Here is a 21,748-nt window from a genome sequence, read left to right as displayed (position 1 = left end):
TCAACCTCATCTCCACCCATTGGTTATAAAGCAGAAAAAACTAGAAACTCTCAGACAAAATGTTAAAGATTGAAAAAACAAAAAAAACCCCAAAAAACCATTTTGGTTAATAAACGTACATTTATTCTGAAACAGACGTTTCCATTTTTTTAACTGGATAAATCAAACTGAGAGTTTATTACATCAAGAGCCAGCTCCACACCACAAATTATTTCCTTTCAAATCTTAAAATTTGTGCATCACTGCTACCTAAAAGGCACCAGACGTGAGAGCAAAAGAAAATCACAAATGAATGATTTTTTTAAAAACCCATTCCAAAGGTTTATCTCCTTCAAAATAAAACAACAAATTTCCAATACATTTAAAATAAAATAAACATGCTAATTAAAAACAGTCTGAATATAGAGAGGTGTACTACAAAGAGATAAACTGGTTAGTTGGGCATGGCGAGCTTTAAGTCAGAGTTTTCACTGTGATGAAGGTGGATCTCTTAAATGAACATGAACCCTCAAAGTGCTTTTTACTACAAGCCTCATTCACTTCAAGCACACACATTCATACAGCGCTTTTATTCTAACACACACACACACACACACACCTGCTCTACCTCAGTGACCACAGGCTCAGTTTAACCTGCTAGATCACCATGGTAACTAATGCTTAAGGCAACCTGGTCCTGTTCTATGGAAAGCAGGACTCTGCTTATGGAGTTAACGTCAGCTTTAAACCTTGCTGTTCTTCTTACAGGGCTACATCGCCATGGTAATTTATGCTGCAGCTACACCAAAGCACATATGAAATCACCTGAAACAGTGCATCCATTCCCCGTGGAGCTCAGTGTTTTTAGTGACAGTATAAATAATAAGCATCAATCATTAAATGCAGATTTTTAGGAGAAACTTTATTTGTAGCTTTTTTTCTCCGTTTCCTGGAGTTTTACAGCAGTTTTATTATTCTGTATTCAGTCTGAATTAAACGACAAAGCCTGTTGAATTAATGGAATATTTATATTTCATTTATATTTATTGTATCCCGATGATGGAGCATTACTGAGTCTGTTTTCTGTGTTTAACCTGTTCATATTTCTCTAAGATTACAGCTTTAGTTTCCTTCATATGATCAGCTGCTGTGCTGCCAGTTTTCAGTCCGCGATCGGTCACATGCTACAAACTGTCTGGTTTGATCATTCGAGAAGAAGCTCTCATCTGCTACTGTCACGTTAAAATTGAGGTTTTCTAGGCAAGGCTAAAAGCTTTCTGTGGCACTCATCTTTGGCTTCATTTTCTTTTAAAATATATCATTCATCTCTCTCAGTGACCTCTGATTGACGTAAATGGCATTCAATCATCTTGTGAAATAATGCGTCAAACACCACCTTTAATGTGAGCCCAGACCAGAAAGCTTCCATTAACAGAGAAAGTTGAGAAGCAGCAGTTATCTCTGACTGGGATTTTAGGTTTTGTCAAGCCAGCTAAAGCGGAGAAAGCCCAGCTTTGTTGAGCGTGCTTCATAGTACACTCCTCTGATGTGGATCTGGGTGGAAAAAAGTCTGGAAGTCTTCATTTGTTTCGAGGAACTTTTTCTCCAAGAGGAACCTCCATCAGTTTCTGTGGGGAGAACAGAAATCAGCTACATGATCTCAACCAATTAAGAAAGAGTAATTATTTGTAAAGGTTTCTGTGGAGAGTGGCCTTCGAACAGCAGAAGAAACATATGACTTGCTTTGACAGGCAGTTTCCTTAAATTCATTTCTGCTTTCTTTTTAAGGACAGATGCCGTGTGACTCCCCATGATCACATATTTTTAGTAACTTTGTGTCCATGTTGGAGTTTGTTTTGAATTTTTATGAGTCATATTTTTATTCCGGTGTTTTGTTTTTACTTGGTAAAGCGTATTGTACCTTTGAATTCTATTTTATCATGTTTTGGTTTTTTAAATATACTTTTTCCAAGATTTATTTTTTATATTTTTAGTGGCTCCTAATGTTTTTCACATTGTTAGTGTACTTAAAGATGATTGTAGTAATTTTAATTGGTTAATCAATGTTTTAAATACATAAAGTAATGCTGGATGTTTTATTATTGTAGCTGATTTTAATTTTTCTTGGTCATCTGTAATTTTATTTTACTGTGAACATTTTATAAATAAACTTGATTTTAGCCTCATTCACTCATATTCATTCATTTATTTATTTGATGTATTTTTTTTATATGAATTATAAGTTAAGTTTGATGGATTTTTTCTGGTTCTCTTATAAGCTATTTTCAAATCAGCTATGTTTATCTAGCATTGCATTACATATATACTTTATATTTAATTATATTTTCTCATACTGTATTTATACTATCTTTACTTTCCATCCAACCAGACTTGGCGGACACCGAGTCGTTCCCAAGCTAGCCAACAGAGATGATCTGTGCAGCTGGTCCTGGGTCTGGCCCTGGGGCGTCCTCCTGGTAGGGCATGCTCAAACCGAGCTCCTCATTCTGTCTCTATGGAGAGCCCTCATTCTTTCAGTCACTACCCAGAGATAATGACCGTAGGTTAGGGTAGAAATTTTTATTTTAATTATTTTTTTAAATCCCCTTTTTCTCTTTTCTTTTAGTTGTTATTGCTTTTATTGACATTCTCAGAGTAATTATAGGACATTTTTTGGTTTGGTCATCGTTTCTTTATTTTCCCCTGAATTATCCAAAGTGCCCAGTCCTACTGAACTCTCTTTGTCTGTGTGCATGAATACATTCATCGGCGTCCCACCTTGAGCAGTCGAGCTTGGTAAGCGTTGTCCTCCTCGCCCTCTCCTCGCTGTACGTCCACCTGGTACCTCTCACAGGCCCGAATCACCTCGTTGAGGTCGTAGATCAGAGCCGGGTCCAGAGAGTGAGCGTTTATCAGGCTCACCAGGTACTCCCTGTAGTGCTTACTGTGGGAACACACATGAATCTTAGAAGTTATCTTCATCAAAGGAGGCACAGATTCACCTGCAATATTTGATTTTGATTTTTAGGCGGTGTGTTGGAAACGACTTCACTCAGCTACAACCTGAACAATCCCAGTATTGACTCTGTGTTGGGTCTCGACCAACATGTGAGGAAACTATCTGACCACCACTTTACTCACAAGCTGCCGTTCAGCTGAGTCTGCTTGAGCAGGCAGTGCAGAGTGGCCCTTTTCTTTGGAAACTGCTGCCACAAATGTTGCCGTGACAGTGAGCCTAAACAGTTCAAACTGGTGTGTCTTCTTGCCTGACCTGATTTACTCTCTGAATCATACTTTGGGTTTTAAAAGGAAAAAGCTGATGTTAGCCAGTTCCTGGCAGCTCTGAGCAGATACCTGGTGTGGTGATGAATTCTTTTACGGCGTCTTTGTTCCTGAACTCGTCTCAGTTTACCGTCTTCTAATGAGATTACAGTAAATCAGTCGCTCCAGGCTTTAAATCTCATTTTGTTTCTCTTTAAACTTTGGTATGTATTGGAATTTGTAAAATGTTTCAGTGTTGGGGAGGACCTGCGTACGTAGTGGTTCATCTGAAGAGGCTGAAGTGACTGAATAATGCAAGAAAAGAAATTCCAGCATCATCCTGTCTTTCCGGATCTGCTGGATTTCTTGAATGTGAACCCTGATAATCTCTCTGACAGAAGTTAAGACGTTTCTGCACCTGTGTATGATTTATCGCCGTCTCAAATGTCGCAGACTGTTTCCATAAAACAACATTAAAACTTCTTTTACGGTTGAACCTCAACTTGAACTAGAAGTTGAATTGGAAGCTTTTTAGGGACTTCATTGTTTAGCTCTATGTCATCACTCTTGGAGGGATGTTTCTGCTGCAGCAGGCAGCTGTTTTGAGCGGAAATTCTTTAAGATGTCACAACACACCACCAGACAGAGGCACAGCTGAACATAATGGAGCCACTGAAGAGTCACATATTTCTATCATGAGGTCAGACAGATCACAGTGGGAGCAAAAGCAAACATTACTAGCGTTTCTCCCACGTGCAAATTGCTGGTTTAAAAAGAAGATTCGACAGGAGTGGAAAAAAAACCAGCAACCAGAAAAAACCCCCAATTTGGACAAACTGGGACTTGAAGAGTGTCAGAGGTTACACGATGAGGGAGTCTTCAAGTTTTATTAAACTCTCAATGTGTGTCCCTGCTGGCTACAAACAAAGAAACGACATCTTATTCAGCCTCGGTTCCATTCATGCTAACATACTGCAGTGCTAAATGAAAAACTATAAACCAGCACAGAAGTGCAAATCACAGCATAAACATTCATCCTTACAAACAGCAAACTGGGCATGAAGGGAAATAAGAGCCGCTGCCTTTGTGCTGGAGTTAGAAAAAATACACCCGATTCAATGTGATGCTTATCTCTACACATGACAAAAAATATATATAAATCTTTAGTGCTGATTGAACCTTTATGTTTATGCTGGCCCTCAGTCATCAAAACTCCCATTTAAGTATCTCGATCACTTCCCCCTGTGTCACAAATCACCTGTGATGCTACAAGCTTCAGGGTACGGACAAAGAAAAAATACACACCAGCAACTGCCTAGTAGAATAAAACCATACTCCATATATGTACAGTATACAATTATGTGTAATCAGCAGTGCTATAAGCCTAAGTGTTATATAGCCTCTGTAGAAACTATCTACACCCTCACTTATCTTAACTGCACTACTGTATAGCTCTGTGTAAATAATCATTCTGTACATTCGATAATTTTTAATCCTACAACTGTTTACAACTTGCATAGTTCCCATTTCTGTATAGCTGTATATCCCAGATTCTGTAAAGTTATTTATTTCATATTCTGTATAGTTTTTCATATTTATATCCTGTTCATATCCTGTACATAGCTTGTACTCACTACAGCCTGTACATACTTATAGTTATAGAATATTCACAACATACTTCATACCGTGTACATTATAACATACCATAATAGACCCATTTCTGTAATATACTCACATATCTATATTATTGCTAATATATATTGTAATATATCTATATCACTAAAGCACTTCTGGATGGATGCAAACTGCATTTCGTTGCCCTGTACCTGTGCATGTGCAATGACAATAAAGTTGAATTCTATTCTATTCTATTCTATTCTATAACATGCACATGTGACACAAGACTGAGAGCACATGCTTCTATTTGATGGGAAGCTTCACCGTCACCACTGACAGGCTTTGACTCTTTGAACACAACAGGTCAATGCAGGACAGTATACAGGTTTTGATGAGCTGTGGAAATCACATGAGAACCGCAACCACAACAATGACAAAACATCTTCATGTGTAGAAACAACAGCAGCGCGTACAAACATATTGAGAAAATCGAATATGTTGAAACAGGAATTAGCCTAAGAGCGCTGTGAGTGGCGTTCTAATTTGAAACTTCCATCGAAGCAATTAAGATGCATGAAAAACTGTAAAAGGAAGCGGACGTGGCAACACAGATTCACTCACTCGCAGAGTCCAGCTTGTCCCGGCTGTGTTTTGATGCCACACGGTGAATCCACCTGCTGACCGCCTTCATCCTTCTGCTCCATCACACCACATTCATCTGCACCAAAAACACAAAGTCAATTAAAATGTATATAAAAACCACAAAACAACAACAACAACAAACAGTCAGTGAATTCATGCTAGAGCTCATTTATTAAATACCACCTGCATTCCTACGCATGGACACTAGAACTAACAGCCCCTTAACAACATCACTGTCATATTACATCATTCCTAAACATCAGCTGTAATCTTGTATCCATTTAAATATTTCTTATGTCTAAACTCCTTATTTACTGAATATGAGCAACATTATCATCATTACTATGAGGGTGATGAAACACCATATGGACCAAAGTATTGAGCCGCAGGTGTGTAAAATCGAACACTTCACCATGTAGTCTGCCTTTACAAACGCTTAGGAAGGAATGGCTCGCTCTGAGGAGCTTGAGTGTGGTAATGCAACAGGATGCCACCACAGCAGCAAGTCTGTTTGTGAAATGTCTTCCCTCTGAAATATTACACAATCCGATTGAAGAGGAAGCATTTAGGCACCTCAGCGACTCGGCCTGGTGTCGGGCCTGACCATGTGCTGAGGCATAGCTGCCGAGCTGCAAACCTCCCCCGCCATTAACAGCAGCACAAACGCTGTGCACCAGCAGCTTCATAACAGCTCCTGTTTGGTGTATAGCAGGCCCAGTACTTTTATCCATGTAGCGCAGTATTTATTTACAGAGCTCAATTTTCAGATATTATCATAAACAAATACACTGCTATCGATTTTCAAAGATCTAAGAAACAGACACCCTCTCTACTTTTAAGACTAGACTCTTTTCTTTATGATAAAGCTTATAATAAGGGCTGAATCAGGTGACCCTGAACCGTCCCTTAGTGCATTGTGGGAAGTCCCTCGCACCCTGAGCCTATAAACAGCCTGATGCTATTGCAGCATGTCACTCAGTTTCTTTTCTCCGTTGTTTCTCTATGGTTGCAGCAGATGGCTGCCCTGCACTGTGTCTTCCTGTTTAAAGAATATTCTTCCTCCCCGCTGTCACTAAATGCTGCTCAAAGAGGATCTTCCGATTGTTCTGATTGACTCTCTAATATCGTAAAGTCTATGGTAAAATATAAAACACTCCCTCACAACTATTGTTGTGAACTGGATATGCATGAATAAAGGTGAATGCATTTATTTTTCTTTTAATGCTTTTATTGCCAAAGTTTGTTTTTGTTTTGCACAAATGAGAAATGAAATGCTCAGCATCCGACTTCGCTTCTCTAAACATCCTGAAAAGCAAATCCGACCACTTAATTTTCAGAAATTGTTCAGTCATGCCAGGATTCCCATTAACACAAAAAACTGTTTTACCGGTCTGAGCTCCATTAGAGGGATCCGTGTTGAACTCCACACCGCTCCTCTAAGGGCAGAAAAACAGATCAATAAACACGCTCTTTACATTTAGATCGGGGACGAGCTCATCAGGTTTAAACAAACCCTCACATACCATCCACCTCTTACTTATAAATATAATAGAGCCGCAAAGAGACGAGTTATTAGTGAGGATAAATCACAAAATAAAACTTGTGTTGTTATTTGTCAAAAGGCCAAATCCCTGGTGACTCAAAGGGGAGGGGACACACCAAGCACAAACAAAGTTCTATTTACAACAGGACATAGGCTCTATTTACTATATCTGGCACAGTGGACTGTATGAACACAAGGACATTTTGTTTTATCCTTTACAATCAAATCATTTTCCCTTTTTTTCACTGCCAGTCAGTTTATCCTCCAGATGACCTTAAATATCTTCATTCCAACACAGCTGATATTACATTATTTTGTCAAAGTGCATTATATTAGAAATACATTTAGAAAATTGGATAATGTGGTTTACATTGACAGAGTACACAGAGCTGCTCAAACAATTAATAATAATTAAGCTGTAAAGGTGTAAGCTGGTTTGCGGGGAGAGCACACTAAAAAGAAAATGGACCTCTTTGAAGCCAGAAAACTATCTGTGGTTCTGTGGGACAAAGTCACAATAACACAAACTTAACTATTCCAAAACCTCTTTCTCCTGATCATCGCGAGAGCCCAAGACGAAGCATTTCCTCACCGGTCCTTTTGTTTATTCACTTCTTCTCCTCATGATTTCTTTGATAACATTTATCATCTATTAACAGCTTTACTTTCAGCATCTGTATGAAAGACGCTGCTCGACTTTACTTAAATCCCACTGGTAGTGAGATATGAGCTGGAGTCAGGGTAAAAAAAAAAAACGAGAAATGTTTAAATATTGTTGTGGGAGACATTTTTTGTGTTGTTGCCTTATGTGTGCTACTAAGGGTCACTTTATAGTATGGTGTGTTTATGGGACTGTATTTAAGGTAGACACATGTAATTAGCGCCCGGTGTTATTGGTCGGAAGAAGCAAACAGATTGTGACCGCTGCGCTGTTGTGATGAATGACGTTGATAAAGAGACTGTGGAACAAGAAATACAAGTGATGGCAGTGCAATAATATGTTAAACAGACAGGATGAGTACGGCTGGAGTTATTAGACTGTGACAAGTTTCATTCATAACAGTGGCGTCGTGTCACCCCTGCCAACGAACACCTCAGTGGCTTTTATATTCCATTTCGAATATCAACGTTTTTTCTGGTTAATCTGCTCTGGATCACCTGCAGGTCATTTAATATGCTGCTGCTAGGCTCACTACTGGGTCTCACACCAGATCCACCACTCGCCGGCTTCCTGTTCCAGTGCAGCTTTAAGAAAGTGAAATTGAGCTCTTTTAAAATATTCACCTGAGGTCAGCTGACCCAGAGGCCTCCTAAAGGTCAGCTAAGTCACATGTTTTGTGGCAGTTTCTGCTTTTCTGCAGTTCATACTCTGCATTTTGATTCTGTTTCCCTTACTATAAGTTTCTGCAATGCATTTCAATTCTTTAAACTCTGCATTGTCTCAGATTATTTCCTGTAAAGCGCTCTGTGATTCCTGTCAGTATGAACAAACATTTCTCGCCCGCTGTCTGCTTCAGCTCATGGCCGACTGCCATCTGCTTCAGGTAACACAGGAACTGAACCATCTCTCATGGAAAGCAACAGTTTAAAATAAAAACAATTTACTGGGTGAACAGCAGAAGAAAATACATGTGTGGTTTGTGGTTTTTAGCTCAGCTGTGAGAGGACAGGTGGAGCAGGATATTTTAGAGAGTGGAGCCAGGTGGATTCAGCGGCACAGCTGTCAGCTGATATGTAATCCACGTAGGTCGGCTGCAGCTTCCTGTACAACAATCAGCAATGCAAATAATGCAAACAATGCAAAGAAACATACATACGTGAGCGTCTCACCTGTAGAAACGCCTGTAGTCTGGGAGGCTCCCAGTCTCTAAGATAGAAGAGGCAGTCTCGAGGGTGATGAGCGTGCAAGCAATTGAGAGAGCAGTCAGGCTTACATTTAGTCTGCAAAAAAAGGAGCAGCAGGTTTTAGTCAGGTTAAAGAAAATGTTACACTTTTAACTAAAAATTGCAACACTTTAAGATGTGTAATATTTGTCTAAATATATCAGTCTTAAACCAAATTGTATGAATTTTCCAGACATTAGAAGATGAAGAATGAACCAGAGGATGTGTCCTGAAACAAATGAGACTGCAACCTGCAGCTTGTCTCATACAAAGCACATCCTCCCAACAGGCTCAGCCCTCTTTCTAGAGCTGTGATATTATGGAGAATTGGAGCTCAAGCCTACATGCCACTGATATGACAAAGAAAAAGGGGGCTGTCTACCATACAAACATTCATCCTATAATTCACCCTCACCTTGTGGTAGGGGTTGTTGCAGCCACTGCAGAACTGGTACCTGCACTGCGAGCAGCTGAAGTGCATGCAGCCGCCCTTCGTCAGAGCGTACTGGAACCTGCAGTGAGGACATGCTGCAGGAAGATGAGATAAGAGCGAAAACAGGAACAATTGGCACAGATGAAAGCACACATTCAAACTGTGTGTCTGTGTGTGGTGAGGGAAGCTGACTGATGTACAAACAGAGGAGCCAAACATGGAAATGAAACTTGTGGTTGTGGTTTTAGGTCGAGTCTCTGGCAAGCCTTACTAATTCCGTTGTCTCTCAGATAGCCAGCCAGTCCCTGTCTCTGGTATTCCGGGTCATTCTCCCTCTTCCACAGTTGGAACTGCTCGCAGGACACATCCTGGTGCTGAGGTTCCCACTGTGACCAGAGAAGGGGTTAATGATTTGAGTGCTTCCTGTACTGAAGTGGCAAAGTTTCAAGGTTGCATGTGGAAACTTCTGAGACCTCTTCCTTATTTTTAATCAAATGTAAGATAAGATAGACAGCTCCCATGCACAACGGAAAATATTTCAGATTATACTCACAGGTTTCTTGCACTGAGCACAAAAACTCTTGTGGCAAGACAGGCATGTGACCTTCAGTTGGTCTCCCTCGTTGATAAACCCAGACGTGCACTGAGAAAGACAGGAAAGAGAAATGCAATAAAGCTAAAAATCCCTATTAGAAAAGGCTAAAAGATCTCTGCTTGGTTTTAAATAATCAGTAAATACACGGCTGCAGAAAATGAAGGGAAAACGGCCATTAGCAGCCCGTTCTTCTCACTGATGACAGCAGGTTCACACTGAGCACATGTGACAGGCGTCAAAGAGACAGTGTAACAAACCTGCCTGAAAAAAAATAAGTAAATAAAAAATCATCCAGCGTGCCCGGTCTGGCAGTGGCTCTGTGATTTTCTCTCCCACAATTTGCAGAAATCTGAGCTGATGTGATTTTTTTTTTTATTGATTTACTCTTAACAGGATAAGATTTCGATTTTTTTTCCCCCCCAATACACCTGATGTCAGTCCATTACTAGGCCGCTGATTTGAGTGGACTCAGGAGGCTCTTTGACTTTCTAAATGAAATCATATGTGGTGTTTTATCCATTTCAATAATGTGCTCATCCAGAAAACAGAGAATACAGCTGTACCAGGACTGGCTGCGTTTTTTTTTTTAACTTGTATCATAAAACTAAACTAAAGTACCTACAAAGGCTGAAATAACACAAAGCGTTTGTGGATGTTCAACTTTTCCTCCACACTTCATGTAAGTTAACAGGCCAATGATTATTTTCTAAAACAACAACAAAAAAAACAACTGTAATCTACAGCACTAACATCCAAAGTTCCTAATTCCTTATTCTTTTAATGTTTTCAAGAAAATTAGTTTGTTTCTTTACTTAATCTAACTCCATATATAAATTTCAAACAACTGCTACAACTACAGGATAAAACTAGATTATTTTGACTCTGAGGTGCGTTCAAGGATTGTCTGTCCTTGTCTGGTTACACTGTCAATAAAATCCAGGCTTCAAAGACGGAGCTTAAAATAACCCAAATTATGTGTTGTATGAAAACTATGGAATGCAAATTACAGGGTGGAAATCTGATTGTTAAGAAGATTAAACGACAGGGGCGAACAAGCAGACTGCGTTACGGTGAACTCACATGACAGCACCACATGAACTTGGGGTCTTTCATGAGAGCGTGCTCGGTCAGCTTTTTGTGGAACAAGTCGTACACCTCAGGCTCCAGGCAGTCCCTCAGCTGGAAAACAAAACACGACACGAGGCGTCGCTGCGTCGTTATTATAAGACGAAAAACAGCTGCAGGTTTTGATACTAGTTTAATGTCATTTTGTGCACTTTAAACAAAACATCTTCCCCCTCTGAGCACTTCACCCTGTTTAAAAATGACTATGTTGAGATAAATGCAATTATCATGCATGATTACAATCCACAGCATCTTCTAAGAATATCTTAAAGAGCTAAAAATCTGTTTACAGATCAAATTCTGTCTTAATAGCTGAAACAAAGCTCCATTCTCCCATCAACCCACAAATAACCCCAGTTTCATAATTTCTTCATAAGTACTTATGATCACATGGAGAATCAGATGCAAACTGAAATCTTGGCCCTTGTATCTGCAGACGACACTAAAAGCCCCTGAAGTGTTCCCCACAGCCTTGCATACAGTCAGGAAAAGATGTTCAAGCTGCAGTTCGTGAGTAAATAATTATAGTACGCTTAATCTGTTTATACAGCTGTTTATATTGCACATCTGTTTAGGCTTTGGGAAATATGATTGAGACTTTGTCTGTAGTTATTTCTCACATGTAGCAGGAGACAATTCACATCAGGCATGTTGTCGTCTGTGGAAATACTCTGAGGTTTAGGCAAAGGCAGCTGGAGCTGAGAGAGGCAGGACACCCACTTTACTACTAATTCAAGCGGCCATTATCCCCTGTGCTTCTCTCACATCAACACAAAAGGACACGGCACAGACTTTGTAGCAGAGAGAGTGCAGGTCAAAGTGTTTATTATGTGATATGATGCACATGCGCCTCCAACAGGAAATATCTAGAAGAGTTCAGGGCTCAGTGAACGTGTGAAAACAGCTTTTCACAGGCGTGGGGAGGGAATTTGAATCCGGACTGCTGCACTAGTGCCATGTGGCACGTGGTCTCTTGCTCATCCACTGAGCTAAAGTGTTGCTCAGAAATGCCTTTTATTACTTTAAATATGCTCTGTGTCATGTATTTGTAACAAAAATAAATGACCTGTTTAAAGATGCATCTGGTGTCTCTTGTTAAAAATCCTATTTAGGACTTTTCACGTTAACGTTTCCGGCACATTTCCTCTGAGTTCACCTGTATATCCAGCGTGGAGAAGTAGCTGTCCAGCTTCTCTGGGTCGTTGATGTCGGGTTCGCAGCAGCTGGGACACACCATGTCTCGGATGTGTTTGTCTCTCACGGCGATGGTAAAGTGGGCCTTGAAGCATTCGAGGCACACCGAGCACTGACAGGACGTTAGAGACTGCATCTGGAGTACCAAGGGGAAAAGAAAGAGACTTTAAGAGCTGTGCATTAAACATAACTGGTTGCTGCGGAAACAGATCGCTCTCCCCGATGACCCACCTTGCTGCGGGGGAAGATGCTCAGACAGATGGGGCACTCGTTGTTGAGGAGACGCCTGATAAAATCTCTGTCATGTGACTCCTTCACGGCTTGCACCACATCCTCCAGGGAGTAGCTGACACCCGGCTCTTGGAGCAGCGACAGGACGAGCTCGCAGCGCCCCCAGCTGGGCAGGTCATACAATGCCAGCAGCCGCCTGCACGTCCTCTGAAGGGAGCAAGCCAGGTCAGCACAGAGGTTTATGTTAAAATGAAAAAGATACACGTCAAAACAAAAATCTCTTTCTAGTCAAACCTGTTTGTCTGGGTGTGCGGGATCAATCGGCGGCTCGGGCTGGGCTGTCCAGATTCGCTGGTGGAAAGCTTCCAGCAGGGGGCGCTGAAGCAGAGACAAAGCCCCCTGCATCTCACCTCCACTCTGCCGCAGGGCCTCCTCGCATTGGGCCACATCTTGGAAGCCCAGAGAGTGAAGCTCCTTCATCTTCACCCAGCAGGAACAACAAAAACAAAACAATGAAACAAAGGAATCACTTTAAATGGCTGCAGTGAACATAAAAGACTCACATCAAGAGTCTTTACACTGCTGATAAACAATATTAAAAACAGGCATTTGCTCTTTCACCAGTAAAGAGGTTTGAATCTCACCAAACAACAGGTGAGAGGTCCCAGCAGTGTAGTGAAAACTGGGAAGTTCCCAGCAACAACTTGGATTTTTTACATTTTCATTTTAATCCCTGTGAAGTTTAAGTTATAACCAACCACATGTTGTGGAGAAAAGCAAACAGACGTTTTTGGATTTTGAGGTGTGTCAAATGATTTTCTTAAATCAAAAGAAACAATTTTCTGTCGTAATTCACAAAATATTTGCAGTATGAAGGTTAAAAATAAAAAGAGTCCTTTTTGAGATAGAAGGAAGAAAAGTTCATACTTTCTTTTAACAATAAATATGTATTTAAAACTTTAATGTGCTTTTAATTGTCCCACCTTTTCTTTGCGGTCTCTCAGCAGCTCTCTCACGGCTTTGTCGGTTTCTCCTCCTGTTTTCAGCCACGCCAGCTTGGCCTCAGCTCTGGACAGCTTCATGCTGTCACCTATGGAGGTCGGACCGCTCTTCTCGGACTCGCCTCCGTCTCTCTCCAGCACGGGCTGCGTCCCGACACGCCCCATTTTGTAGTTCAGTTGGACTGAGGCGGCCATGGCGCAGATTTCATCCAGCAGGTGAGGCAGCTCTGAGGTCAGCCAGTCACAGGGGTTAACGTTGCTGCCACCGCACGCGCCCAGAGCGGCGTACACCTCCTCTGGGCTAATGCCTCGCTTTTCTGCTTCCTGTGAATGAGAAACGTAATGCATCTTCTCTTTTCCAGCGTTTCAATTCTATAATATTGTAATTTATTTTGAAAAATGTCATTTAAATGTTTTGAGGTGAGTCTGTGTGAAACGTTTGCCATACTCTGATGTGACGGACAAGAGCGAGCCCGTCTTCTTTCATCGTCTTCTGCCTCTTCAGCTCCAGGTTGACTCGGGGCTTCGGCTGTGGCCGGTCCTTAGGTCCGCACGGCGTCTGCTGGAGAGACTGGGGCAGAGAAAGTCCACCAGAATCTTTAGGGGACATGTTGCACATCTCACACACTGTGGAGGCCTTGGTGTTAGCGAAGGTGCAGAATTGGCAGGTCCACTGCTAGAAGAAGAAAGAAAAGCATGTAAAGCAAACACTAACAAAAACTGATGACTTCAAAGGCTTTGCTGGGACACCTCCATCCTCACTTAAACTAACCTGAGTGTAATCCAAGTGAGAATGGCATTCGTGCTTTAAGTTATGTCTGACATTATGGTAATATTTTCATGTGTAGCTTAAACTTGACTTTAATGCTATAAAAAAAGGATTAAGTCCTCCTACTATCTGTGGACAAGGTCTAGATATCTGATTGGTAGGTGGTGATTCAGGACATCATAATGATCCTGACCATGATGATGATGACAATATGGATCCTGGTCTATTGACTAATACAAGAAAAACTGACTATATCTAGAGATAGGTACAGCTGTTAAGCTTAAAGAACAGCAGGTGTAAGACAGAGGCTACCATGTAAAACAGCGGTCCCCAACGTTTTCTGCGCCACAGACCGGTTTAATGTCAGACAATATTTACGCCCAAGACAAAAACTGTGGTATTTTGTAAATATAATAATAAATGAGAATTCACTGTGTAATTGTGTAACTTTATTAGCAGCGTCCTCCTAAAATGCGCCAACTACATCCTCCTCTCTGGTCGCTATGGTAATATGTAAATATTTCTTTCAAAACAAGACGCACAACTACAACACGGGAAAAGACCCAGGGAAACTGAGTTAACGATAAAAACCCTGAAACACAAATTTCACACCCGGGCCCAAACAACTCATGTAACTGGTACCGGTCTGTGGGCCGGGGTTGGGGATCGCTGATGTAGAATGTCTTACAAACAAGGTCAAACCTAAATATATTGTACATACGATGAAACAACAACATGAGTTAGCCAAAAACATCTCAGAAACATCTAATCAGCAGAATAATTTAACAGCAAATTAATGTTTTTCATTAATCGGTCTTCTTATGAATTCTCTACTTCACTGAAAACCCAACAACAAGTGACTGTAGATAAATGTGTTCCCCGCAGAGCTAAGACTAACAGAAAAGGTTTTCATTCAGCAGGAATCTGTAGTCTCAGTCTGTGCCAACGCTCAGCACAGTAAAGACTGAGAAAATAAGAAACAGGTTAGTAGCGTTATCAGCAGCAGGAGACAAACCTTTGCGTCAGACAGAGATCTGAGGATGGACATGTCAGAGGAGACCGGAGGGCGAGTGGCCAGACGGGGGCGCTCACACACCTCGCAGAGGATGCTGCTGCCCTGATTCATCACAGTGCAGCTCTTACACTGCCACTCTGAGAGAACGAGCACCAACACAGTTCAGTTCAAATCAAATAGTTTTCAAACTTTAACATATTATGCAGAATATTTATGTAAAAACAAATGTTTCCTCCATAATAAGTTAAAGTTCGGTGCTTTTAATAAATTAAAAGCATTTCTACTTTAACTCGAGGGCACAGGGCGTCTGAAAATTAAACTTAAGCCTTTAAGTCAACCTTAATGGCACCTTAAATAAAATTTAAGACAAAACTTCCTGAGGCTTGAACTATTCCTTTCACCACCAGGGGGCACCAGTTACCAGCGTGTATCTCTTTTCAGCTGCCCACTCATATTTAAGAGATTTCCTCTGATGTGACCTTGATGACCTCCCTAGTTTAAAGGAAAGGTGACCTTGACCCTTGGCACCCCCCTAGTGATACAACCTGGTATTACATGCAGTGCAGTGCATGAATTCTTTAACCACAAACGCATAGTGTTTGATGTTATTCTCTTGAAAGCTTTAGTTAATTTTGAAAGGTTTCAGCTCTTTTAAAATACAGAAATTTACTATAAATACCTTTAAAAAATATTGCCTGAGTGTGTGGGCAAATAAGTCAAAAAATACTATGTTTATCTTAAGCTATATCTTAAGTTTCATTCATCCTCAAAACAGGGATTCCTGTCCTTAGTGGGAACTTCTAGGAATTGGTTTCAACCACAGAGAACAATAATAATAAATAACAATTTCCAACCATTTTTTCTTACACTTGGATCTTCCCCTTTTTCTAAAATAACAAAGAGGGTGGATAAGCAAGTGAACTTTAAACTCTATAGGGCCTTTTATAAGCAAATGTGTTAATTCACAGACACCCTGTAACCTGCTGCGTGTGTAAACCTTTGCTCTTACCTGCATTCGGCGATGCAGGAAGTGACATGGTGCTTTCCAGAACAGTGGACACAGCTGTGGCGAGTCGAGGCCGTTCGCAGGTCGTGCAGAGAACGGCTCGCATCTCGTTCACTGTAGTGCAGTGAGAGCACTCCCACGGGGACAGAGACGGGCTGAAAAGCAGCGGAGAAGGACAACATTTTTTTTCAGCTCCTAACAAGAACACGTCTTCAGCTAATCTTCATTTCCTCCACAGCTGCAGATCCCCAGATGTGATAAAATACATTGTTAAGACATTTCAGGGATCTCTAGAGACCCTGGTGTTTGATTCTCAGCAAAAACCTTTGGAGTTTTGATCAAACAAAGTTGATCCTTTATTGTAACAAAGGAAATGGTGAACAAATCCAGCCTGTGTCCTTCCTGGCTTTGATCTGCTGCCAAATAAAGAGCTGAATGTGGGTTTCTCTTCTCACCTGGATGTTTTAGCAGGTGTAGTAATGGTCCTGTTGTGCCCTTTACGATCAGGGTGGGAGTGGTACAGCTTGTCGCACTTCAGACACAACCTCTGGAGGCATGTGGCGCAACGAGCATGGACAGCAGAAATTCCACAGATGGTGCAGGTGTCTGCAAGAAAAAGACGAAGAGTTAAAACAGTAAGCAGCAAAAAACAAGCAGAGCCGAGGTTTGACTTTTGTTTTGCAGATGTAACTCGGCCTACTTTGTTTGGTTTGCTGTAATTTGTCCCTCTTGTGACTGGCTCTGTTGGGGTGTCGGTGGAAGAGGTCATCGCATGCGTCGCAGAAATGTGGATTGTCACATGACGAGCAAAACAGAGACGCGTCTCCGCCGCACAAACTGCACCCGCTCACTGCAGCAGAGCCTGGAGACAAACACGAAACAGACCACATTTTTAAAACATATCAGGTCGTTGCCATTTTTCACAAAATTTAAATACATCCTCAGATAAACAACACCACAAGATATTCCTTACATTTGACTCTTAAATACATTGGTATACTGAAGAGTTCATGGTTTACTCAGTGTCTGCAAGATCCCAAAATCATCTCCTCTCCACCACTGTGCCCGGTAGGTGTCATGAGGTGTTTGTGCTGATATGCTGAGTTTGGCCCACTCTGTCCAAAGGACATTGTTCCAGGAGTCCTGTGGTTTGTTTAGACGTGTTCAACTTTGCCATGTTCTTCTTAAAGAGAAGAGGCGTTCTCCTGGCAACCCTTCTAAATAAGCCATACTTGTTTTTGTTCTTAACGTAATGACGCAGTGTAATATGTGATATGGAAACTTTAGACCTGAAAGAGGGTGTACTTTTATTTTACCATAACTGTGCGTCTTCAAAAATGCTATACAAAGTTTATAAATTGCTTCGGAGCACAGCAAAGTTTCTAAAAAAAGCTTCTTAACTTTGTGGCATCAAATGAAGAAGAAACTAATTTGGTTAAGAGTTAAGAAGAAAAACTGCTGGAATGAAAAAATAAATAAAATAAAAACTCCCAGGCCATCAGGTGTGGCAGTAGCTGACCTGTTGAAGGTTTTGGCACCAGAGCAGGTTTAGGAGGAAGAGGCAGGATCAGAGGTTTGTCCCCCTGCTGCTGCTGCTGCTTCTTTTCCTCTACGGGAAGCTTAGCCACAGAGTCAGTCACAATCTGAGCCTTAACAAAAATAAATAAATATCAGCATGACAAACAAAACGAATGAAGTCTGAAAAGGACAAATATTAAAAAACAGATTATCTTAATTCAGCCTGTTTTTATCTTTAATGAACTTAAATGAACTTTTCGGCCGACAGCCTTTTGAAACGTGTACACACCTTTGGGATGACGAATGGGATGATTTCTTTGAAGTGTTCTAGGTGAGGATGAGTGCCCTGAACAAACAAACATAAGAAAATGGAACATCAAAACTGCACGCACATGTTACCGATGATCAGATCTGCTTAGGAGTCGATACAAACCTTTACTATCATATCCACTTCCGTGCGTAGCGTCATGACCTCCAGCGTCACCGCTGCGACTTTTTCAGTATCCGGATCCTCGACTTCGTCGGGAAAGCTGAGGCCGTCGACCTGCTGGTTAGTGTAACCGTAGAGATAGAGGACTCTGCGGCCTCCCTGTGGACCAAAACCCACATTTCAATCCTAATCTTTTAAACAAAACTTAAAGGTTCTCAGTCAAAGTTTCTGCACAATCTTTGGACACAATGGAGTTTTTTCCTCACTTTGATGGCATCCACTGTAGTCCTGAAAACAGGATTGTTGTGCTTGACACTCCTCCAGTATCTGGGTCTGGTGGGAGAGGTCAGGTTACAGCCATACTTCTCCAGGATGCTCAAGGCTTTGATGAATCGATTCAAAGACTCCAGGACCTGGTGAGAAGAAAAATTAGTATTGATGTTAATCAGTTTGCCTCCATTATTCCATCCAAATGAATTATTTGTGATGATTTAGTTAACAACAATGTTACAATGAATCACAGCTAGCAGATGAGGCTGGTATCAAATGAAGGTTAAAAAAAGAGCTTTCATATCCTATCCTATTCATATCTCCTGTGAATTACTATGCAATACAATACAAGCATCCAGGATACTAATACTTGTTTCTGTTTCTCTATGTCATAGACATTGAAGTGATGCAGTTTTGCTGCTGAAGCTATGCTATATCCCATGATATCGATACTCAAACTTGATTACAGAAAAGAAAAATGCTCCAAACACTGACTTTATTTTAAGCTCCTGGTTCTGTGTGACATAATAGAGAGGGAAATCCCTATTCGGCCTTCTCAAAATCTTTTACAGAGGGGTAACCAAACAGAAACAAGCTGACATAAATGGGGAGGGGCTAACAGCTCGTTTCAGACAGAGGATGAACTGTCAAGTCCCAGTGTAAAATGCATAAGGATTATTTTGAATAATGAATGATGCAAAGCTACTGTAGCAGTTTAAGATTGGAACAAATTTACTAACAGAAGCCACAGTGCTGAAGATAATTTTTCACTCCCCTGTGGATATCTTCATCTTTGTTTTCATCCAAAAAAATCAAAGATAAGTGTCACAAAATCTTTTTTCCTTAATAAAAAAAAAAACTGAGTAGACCTTTGGGGATCAAACAGACACAGAAATGTTACATCAAACTGCACTAAAGCGATCGTTTAAGAGAAAAGATTACCTCCTGTTTGTTACGACCTGCCGAGTTCTCCTTCAGCATAACCTCAGCTGAGACGTGGCGGTACTTCTCCGACAGAGGCAGCTCGATAGTGGCCATCGTCTGAACGTCGGCCTTCACTTCCTGAGCTGAACCCGAGGACGAAAGAAGAGACTGGGCTGTTCTCCTGGCCTCGTCCATCTGGACGGACGCAGGACTGCTGCTCATTGCTGTTAGAAAGAGAAGAGAACTTTTTAGAGATCGTTCCAGGGCTTCAAAATCGAGGATCAGCTGATTTATTTGGTTTGGAAAATCACTGCAAATTCGCTGTTATTTTCGGTCTGTGAGACGGTTTTTGTAAAAGAAATAACTGATTAGAGGAAAACATAAAAGTCACATTAATGTGCGGCGAGACTCAGCAAAGACTGCCAGAGGAGATCAAAAAGCTAAACTCACAGTGTAACCTCCAAATTTCAAAATACATTAAACCTCAAAATTCCGATAGCGTTTTGTTAAGATGACCAAGACACTCAGTTTATTATTAAATATGATCTGTAAACTACTGTAATAAAGCTTTGCAGGTGTGGCTGTCTGCAGGTGGAGAGCAGGTCCCCTGCTGGTTCCAGCCACGCCTCATTCCACGTTGTTATGCAGGGACCGTTTGAGGCCTCGGGCTGTTTTCTGTCTATCTTACCCTGCTTTCCTGCAGGGTTAAAGATGTCCAGCTTATTGGTGTGTCTACTATGTCAAAGTTCAGTCATGCAGTTTTTATAGATGATTTGTATTTACCAATAACAATCAGGATAAATAAAGATAATATATAAATCATTACCACAGCATCAATATAAGGACCCAAAAATGTCAGCAGATTACTGAAATTATACAAAAGCTCTACAAAGGTTCCCCACAGAAAACTAAATCAGGAATAAGAGTGGAAAGTTGTTTCTGCCAGTGAAAAAAAACAAAAACAAAAAAAAAACACTTGTAAGTCAAAAATTTGGGTTAGATATTGAAATTTTGAGATAGTAAGTATTAATCTTTATTATGGTGGCAAAACAAGACTCCATACCTGAGAGCCACAAAAACAGGTATTTACTCTAAAACATCTGTAGGAACGAGGTCAAGTAGTTTTCTACATAACAAATTTTAAATTGACTCTCAAAAAATGATGCTATAAAAACACCTAAAAAGTTGAGCCCTCGTCTTCACTTGAAAAATGACTTTTGAGAAGTCTAATAACAGCAGGGACCTGAACTTTCTGACCTTTCCCATAACTCCTATTATGAAGGGCATCACTCCATAGTTTCTTTTTTATTTTATTTTTTTATGTGAGCTGGTCAAATAAAAGGAATTTGATGAAATGACCCAATACACAGAAGTCAAACACAATGGTTTCATAACAGTGATTACCTGAGTTACCACCTGATTTTTAGACGTTCTTCAACTACATAGTATTAACGCCTGATCACAACTTTTCCACGTGTTCACAGATTAAATACTTAATATACTTTAACAAATACTTATCCTTAAATTAAAAAAATTAAAAATAGCTAGGTGCAAAACTTGCAACCTTGTTTATTATTTTAAAAATCAATCCAAAAATGGCCAATCCACACTGAAAAAGGACACGAGTGGCAGAGGAAGGATAACAACAGGAAGGATCAACATTCAGGTAAATCAAACAGTCATCGGTGACCTTTATAATTGATAATTTCACTTTTAATAAACCATGTGATCTGATGGGAAAGTCCAGGCTAATCATAGTTTCAGAGGTAAACAGTTCAGTATCACATCACAGTCGCCACTTTAAATCCGCTCCCTGCTACTTTCTGTACAGTAAAACATCAAATTAACTGGACCCGACGGTGGATTTTTTTGTCACTTTGACCGTCTTGAAGTCCCAACAATAACAATTCACAGCAGCTGAAAACGAAACTCTAAAAACAGAAACTTTAACACAGCTCCATAACTTAGCTTCATATCTGATCAGTTAACTTACCGCCTCAGCTGTTCTGGCCTTCTTTTAACGGTTATTTCTGTCGCCTCTTCTCCGAATAAAGTCTTTACATTTCCGCCAGTAAAGTCAGCATGTTTTAGATTTCAAGCCAGCGGTTAGACCCTCTTCTACAGTGAGCTCCTTCAGTCTGTCTGAAGCTAGCTTTATGCTTTAAACGCGGAACTCCTCCATACTTCCGGTCTGATTGTGATCTTTTCAAAATAAAAGCGGTATTTCAGTAACAGTAGTCATGAAAATGATGAACTTTACTATGTATGTATGTATTTATTTATTAAGCTCCCAGTTGTATCATGCCTAAAA

The 21,748-nt window shown here is 40.7% G+C and overlaps 1 protein-coding gene across 2 annotated transcripts; it reads right to left on the bottom strand.

Moving 5' to 3' along the window:
- Positions 1 to 14: 14 nt before the first annotated feature.
- Positions 15 to 21,602, bottom strand: LOC146662525 (E3 ubiquitin-protein ligase RNF31-like). Of its 2 annotated transcripts, none has more exons than XM_085419212.1 (24): positions 21,431 to 21,602; positions 19,456 to 19,661; positions 18,510 to 18,656; positions 18,247 to 18,402; positions 18,103 to 18,159; positions 17,815 to 17,944; positions 16,996 to 17,157; positions 16,751 to 16,901; positions 16,299 to 16,450; positions 15,290 to 15,426; positions 13,954 to 14,181; positions 13,488 to 13,829; positions 12,799 to 12,984; positions 12,505 to 12,711; positions 12,236 to 12,409; positions 11,035 to 11,133; positions 9,913 to 10,002; positions 9,631 to 9,745; positions 9,342 to 9,454; positions 8,873 to 8,983; positions 6,887 to 6,935; positions 5,479 to 5,575; positions 2,758 to 2,923; positions 15 to 1,607 (listed from the first exon to the last, which is right to left on the bottom strand). In XM_085419212.1, exons 2-24 carry the CDS (start codon positions 19,657 to 19,659, stop codon positions 1,560 to 1,562), a joined length of 3,321 nt encoding a protein of 1,106 aa, XP_085275338.1. In that variant the 5' UTR covers positions 19,660 to 19,661; positions 21,431 to 21,602; the 3' UTR covers positions 15 to 1,559. The 2 variants fall into 2 exon arrangements, with proteins under 2 accessions (XP_085275338.1, XP_085275339.1); XM_085419213.1 differs by having other exon boundaries at positions 13,954 to 14,178.
- Positions 21,603 to 21,748: the final 146 nt, after the last annotated feature.

This window comes from Rhamphochromis longiceps, linkage group LG9 (genome assembly GCF_057381845.1).
Source record: "Rhamphochromis longiceps isolate RC_006_pf linkage group LG9, R_longiceps_female_GT1.1, whole genome shotgun sequence".
Lineage (NCBI taxonomy): Eukaryota > Metazoa > Chordata > Actinopteri > Cichliformes > Cichlidae > Rhamphochromis > Rhamphochromis longiceps.
This window is presented reverse-complemented; position numbering and strand designations above follow the sequence as displayed.